The 6239-nt window shown below is 48.4% G+C and overlaps 1 protein-coding gene across 1 annotated transcript; it reads right to left on the reverse strand.

The window, feature by feature from the left end:
• Positions 1-2440: 2440 nt before the first annotated feature.
• LOC135395062 (uncharacterized) lies at positions 2441-5720 on the reverse strand. Its single transcript, XM_064626260.1, has 2 exons — positions 3626-5720; positions 2441-3582 (listed from the first exon to the last, which is right to left on the reverse strand). The coding sequence occupies exons 1-2, from the start codon at positions 5718-5720 to the stop codon at positions 2441-2443; spliced, it is 3237 nt and encodes a 1078-aa protein (XP_064482330.1).
• Between the last annotated feature and the right edge of the window lie 519 nt (positions 5721-6239).

Genomic DNA, 6239 nt, shown 5'->3' on the forward strand with positions numbered 1-6239 from the left:
ATATAACCTGGTTTCGGGGAGACATTTCCCACCTCTAGTCCACGTTCTCAGCTCTCATTAATTAAACGTTAATTTTCAGGATTGCGAACGGATATTCTACGTTAAGTTTACGATGTTGTGGTGACTGGAGTACGCTGGCCTCAGCCGGTTTTCCCTGGGTTTTCCGAAGACTTTCCAGACCAATGTCGGCACAGTTCCCCCTGAAGTCGGCCCAGGACGCATACTAATCCCCATTGATGAATATCTTGCTGGTCCGGAAAGTCAGCAGGGGATGAATTGACTTTAAGGAGTAAGACCGCTCCAACAAAAAGGACTAACGTGTCCCGTTTATTCCAAAAAGGAACAACATGCTTATAACGTCTTTCTCTTCTACACGAGCCATACGGCTAGCATGCCAAAACAAACCGAAATACGTAAAAGCAACGAAGTTGCTGCAGTGCAGGTCCGTCTTACATGGTTTCACAACATCCTCCCCCGCGGTGAGTGCTATGCTCACAAGTTTAAATAATCTCTAAGGGACAAAGGAGCTGTATAGGTCGCCGTAAGAACGTCCGGTCAGGTAGTCGTACTACACACGATCTCACTACCCCGTCGCTGCCCGTTATCAAAGAATGTACGCGGCATATACGCCATCTATGCCTAGGTAACCTGTCCTCAACAAGTAGCACTAGATCACCAATGTCTAGAGTCACCGGAGTCTCGCTTCTCATGGTGTGATTGGAGCGTAACTGTAACACATAGTCCTTTCGCCATCGTCTCCAGAGAGAATCTAGAAGTTGCTCACGCTGACGATAACGACTAGTCACGGTGTCCCTGTCCGAGGTAGATGATGTAGGGGCCTTCCCTGGTAACGCTGTCACTCTTTTTCCCACGAGGAAATGTGATGGAGTTAGCACCTTGGGTTCTTCTTGCGCAGCGTAAAGAAAAGTGAGGGGACGTGAATTTAGGACGGCTTCGATCTCGGTTAACACCATAGTCAGTTCATCGTGTGTCAAGAAAGCCTTTCCTAACAGTCTGCGGATAATGGTTTTGACTGAGCGGACCATTCGCTCCCAGAAGCCGCCCCACCACGCAGCTCGTTCGACGATGAATTTCCACTGGATGCCCCTCTGAGAAAAATAGTCGAGAGCGTCAGATCCGCGTAATGCTTTCGAGAGACTTGCTAGATCTTTGGAAGCCGGTTTAAAGGCAAGCGCATTGTCGGAGTGGACAACTTTGCATACCCCTCTTCTGGATACAAATCTTCGGAAGGCCAGGAGAAATTGGTTTGCAGTGAGGTCCTCCACAACTGCTAAGTGCACGGCTCGTGTCACAGCGCACGTAAATAACGCAATGTAACACTTTTGACACCTCTTGTCTGGCGTTTTGTATAAAAGTGGTCCAGTGAAATCAATTCCAGTCACCTCGAATGGATGGGATCTTGTTATTCTCTCCGGTGGGAGTGGAGCTGTCGCTTGGACTACTGGTCGTGCACGCTGTCGTTTGCAAAACTGACAGTTGTGCAACGCCCTCTTCACTGCTTGTCGGCCTTGGATGATCCAGTATGACTCCCTTAGGTCAACCAAAGTGTCACGAACTCCTGAGTGTAGCAAGCGCTGATGAGTTTGTGTAATTAACAGTCCTGTATAAGTGTGATGTTTTGGTAGAATAACCAGGTGCTTTACTTCTTCATTTTCCTCGCTGCGTTGCAGCCGTCCTCTAACACCCAGAAGCCCAGCTTCATCCAAAAACAAGTGAAAATCTCTCATCTTTGAAGTTAGTTTGAGTGGTTGTGATGAAGAAATTGCTCAAAGTTCATCTGGAAACGATTCCGCTTGTACTTGTCGTATCCAGTAGTTTTCTGCTCGCTGAATTTCAGATGCTGTGAAAGGGCCCGTTATTTTGTTTTCCACTTGACTCGAGTTGGAGAAAAATCTATAAATCCATGCCGTAGTCCGGATAACCTTGTTCAGGGAAGAGAAGTTTGCCAGTTCCAGAACGGAACAGGTTGACACTGATGGAGCTGACAGCACGACAGTTGCTTTAACTTCCTTGTCTTGGAATCCTATCAATTACATGTGTCGTGGCCAGTAAGCCTCGTCTTCATGCAGCCACGGCGGCCCTTCCCACCAATCGGCTCTATTTTGGAGAGAGTCAATCGAAATTCCCCGTGTCAGGAGATCGGCAGGATTTTCTTTACCAGGGCAGTATCGCCAGTCCGATGGGTTCGTGCGGTCCTGTATCTATGTGGTCCTGTTGGAAACAAAGGGCTTGTACCGACGCGTGTCACCCTTGATCCAGTTGATGACAATCATCGAATCCGTCCACAATGTAGTAGACAGGTTGGCACCAAAGCTCTTGATAATGTAGTACAGCAGTCGTGCTCCCAGTAACGCCCCCAGCAGTTCCAGGCGTGGGAGAGAAACCGTCTTCAAAGGAGCAACTCTAGACTTTGCCACGACTAAACGAACTGTGCACAGGCTGCTTTCCTGTATTGTTCTGACGTAGATGACGGCTCCGGGCTAGCGTCGCAGAATACATGAAGCGTTTGTTGTCGGACTGTCCCCGTGCGCTTTATCCTTCTGGGAATGCACAAATCATTGGCTTTGGGAAGCTCGCGACACCAAGAGTGCCAGTCTTCAAGTATGTCAGGTGGGAGAACTTCGTCCCAACGTATTCCCTTCTGCCAAAGTCGCTGGAACATGACCTTCGCCGTGATAACAAACGGTGCTAGAAATCCGAGTGGATCGAAGACCCGCGCTGTGGCTTGAAGCACTGTTCGTTTGGTATCATGCGCGGTGTGTAAGAATTCCAGCACGGATTTCAGAGATATCCTTAGAGCGTCTGAGTCAGTGTCCGAAATAAGACCCAGTACCTTTCTCTCAGTCTGTCGGATAGAGTCGTCGCCGTTATATAGGTCCCGAAACATTCCACGTAACAGTTTATCATTTGTTCTCCATTTCCGAAGTCGCATGCCGCAGTCTTCAAAAATGTCAACCGATTCTTTCCAAAGGCGTTTCGCCTCTTGAACTGTGCTGATACTGGTTGCCAAATCGTCGACGTAAAAACTCTCGGCAAGGAGCTTGCAGGTGTCTGGGTACATATCGGACATCCTCCGGAAGTGATAGCGTATGGTTGCGGCGAGAAGAAATGGGCTACAAGCCGCCCCAAATGGCACCCGAGTCATCCTTAGGACTTCGATCGCGGGAAGAGGTTGTCCTATCTTCGGTGTTGTCACGTACCACAAAAACCGCAACGCGTCACGATCCCGTTCAGGTAAGCTGATTTGCAAGAAAGCCTTTTCAATGTCGGCGACCAGAGCCACAGCTTCGCTACGAAACTTTATCAAAAGGTGTAGAATCTCTGGGTTCAAGTTTGGTCCCACGTGAACGACATCATTAAGGGATGGCTCGCCAGAGGCACTAGAGGATGCGTCAAATACAACTCTTACTTTCGTTGTATCTCTATCTTGCTTAATCACGGCTCGGTGTGGCATGTAGTAGAGTGTATTCTCCGCTGCTTCCTCCAGTGGGGCTACTTCAGCATGACCGTTTTGTCGGTAGAGAAGAATGGCGTCGTCGTATTCTTCCATAGGTAGGTGATCTTTCATTAGACGATTTGTTAGTCATCGGAGTCTGGTGCTTGCCAGTTGTAGGTTCGAAGGTAGTTCCGTAGTAGGTAGTCTTTTTCTTAGTCCATGGAAGACCGACTTCATACCTTTTGTCTTTAATTTTGATGGTTGCGTTGAATTGCTCCAGGACCCCGTTATTCTCTTCGTCGCACTCATTTGTAGATATACCAATGTGTTCAAGCGCCCAGAAGCTTTGAAGCTGCGAAGAAACGTCGTTTTGATTGTTATCCACAGTCAGTCTGAATACACCTACGGTGGCGCAAAGGTTTCCCGACATCTCTGACGGTCCCTGAAGTGTCCACCCGAAGATGGTGTTGACCGCGAAGAGGTTGTCATCAATTCGTTGCGATTCGCCCGTCACTATACTCCAGTACAGATCTGAACCAACCAGGATCTGGATGTCGTCGCTGCAGCGTACGTCAAACATGACAAGGTCGGCCAGTGGCAACCCTTTCTCTTGTAGCGCTGTGATCAGTTTACTGTCGGGGTCGTGCATTAGGTTTGCGGAAATTTCAGGTATCTCCAAAGCTTCTACAGATATCTCCTCGCGACTGTACTGACTGAGAAGCCAAACTCTGACACGTCGACACTTCCTTCTTGAAGGTGTGCAGCCGAAGGAACATATCGACAAGTTTTCTTCCCCTACCGGTTCGCATTGTAGATCGTGAGACAATGACTCTCGTATGAATGTTCTTTGGCTCCCGCCGTCCAGTAGAATTCGTACAAGTTGTCTACTTGTATTCGTCTCCGCCCAGAGGCGAGCGGTCTGCAGAAGGATTAGACTCCGGACACGAGACGCTTCCAATTTGCGTGTCGTTGTTGAGGAGAGTACGCCGGAAAATGTAGTGTTGGTGTTTCCGCTGGTCTTATTCTCCAGCTCTCTTTCGCAAAGAACTGTGAGATGGTGCCCGTTACAGCGGGTGCATCTGATTCGAGCCGCTGTTCGACATTCACGTGATCTGTGGCATCGTTTAGCACATTTGAAACAGCGTCCCTCTCGCGTAAGTAACGCTCTTTTTTCGTCGATGCTGATTGTGCTGACACAACTCTCGATGTCATTATCTGTACTCTTGCAGATAACACATTCTGTTCGTTGTGTTGTGTCTCCCGTCGTAAGTGCTCCTGTCGTCTGTCGAATAAGAGGCCGCCTATCCTTCGAGATTTTCAATCGAGATTCGCTCAGCCGTGCATCGACTGGGTATTCGCTCTTCTCAGGACTTTCTATTTCACCTCTGAGAAAGTCAAGGAAGTTATTCAATTCGGTTTTGCTGGCTGGCGTTCCTTCCTGATGTTTCCGATTGTAATCCAGTTCCACCTGTTTCGGTACAGATTTTCGCAGTGCCGACAGAAGCATGACGCCGTACTCGTTCTGTTCGACCTTCGGAGCTTGGAGGCCGCGCACTCTTACTTGAACTTCATCGTAAAGGTCTCGAAGATGGACATAATCGCCCGCATCGGCAACCGTCGGTAGATTGAGTAAACGATTCAGATGCTGGTCGACAATATGCTGTCGCTGGTTGAAGCGTTGATTAAGGATCTCAATTGCGGCATCGTAATTCTCGTTCGTAAGAGGAAGTCCGCTTATGGCCGTAGCGGCCTTGCCGGTCAGATAGCTTTGTAGGTACTTGAACTTATCTACATTATGTAGAGTTTCATTCTTGTGAATTGTCGACTCAAACTGGTCCCAAAATGTCATCCAGTTCATTAGATCTCCGTTGAATTTCGGTACCTCAATCTTGGGAAGTTTCACTTTGGTGGAACCCTGATGTTGCATTGCCGGGATAAGCACAGCTCTGGTTGGAGAGTCGGGTCGAAGGGTTGTCCGTTGGATTTTCTTCAGTTTCTGACTGATTTGAGATATAGCTGTGCATATCTTTTCCTGGTAAGACATAGCAACTTCAATCTCTACTTGAAAGGCTTCTTCGGAAACAAGAGATTCCATGGATCCATCTAATGACTGTAGCGTCTCCTCTTTAGACTTCAAAAGGTCAAGTTTTGTTTGAAGCTCACCGGCTGCAGGGCTCTGAACTCGTAGTAGTGCGTCGACGTCCGTGATGAGTTTCGTTACTGAGGCCCGTACAACGGCTCGTTTCTGCTTGAGGCAGTCCATCCTTGATGCTCAATTCACCTGTCGTCGTCACAGGAGGAGTTCCCGGGTTTCGGCACCAAAGTTTGTGATGAATATCTTGCTGGTCCGGAAAGTCAGCAGGGGGTGAATTGACTTTAAGGAGTAAGACCGCTCCAACAAAAAGGACTAACGTGTCCCGTTTATTCCAAAAAGGAACAACATGCTTATAACGTCTTTCTCTTCTACACGAGCCATACGGCTAGCATGCCAAAACAAAACAAAATACGTAAAAGCAACGAAGTTGCTGCAGTGCAGGTCTGTCTTACATGGTTTCACAACACCCCTGCCCCCCCCCCCCCTTCCTGCTGTCCTCTCTCCATCTGTCCACGCCTGTACGCCGCTCATAGCCACAGTTGCGTCACGGCGCTAATACGGAATTAAAAAAACGGATCGGCGCATGCGGCAGATTCGAATACTACAGCTGGCTAACCTTTTGAGTGACTTCCTTCTTTCATCCTTAATTTCTCGGGCACTTGAGGCTTTGTATGTCTTTGTCCTTTC

This window comes from Ornithodoros turicata, chromosome 1 (genome assembly GCF_037126465.1).
Source record: "Ornithodoros turicata isolate Travis chromosome 1, ASM3712646v1, whole genome shotgun sequence".
In the NCBI taxonomy this organism is placed as follows: domain Eukaryota; kingdom Metazoa; phylum Arthropoda; class Arachnida; order Ixodida; family Argasidae; genus Ornithodoros; species Ornithodoros turicata.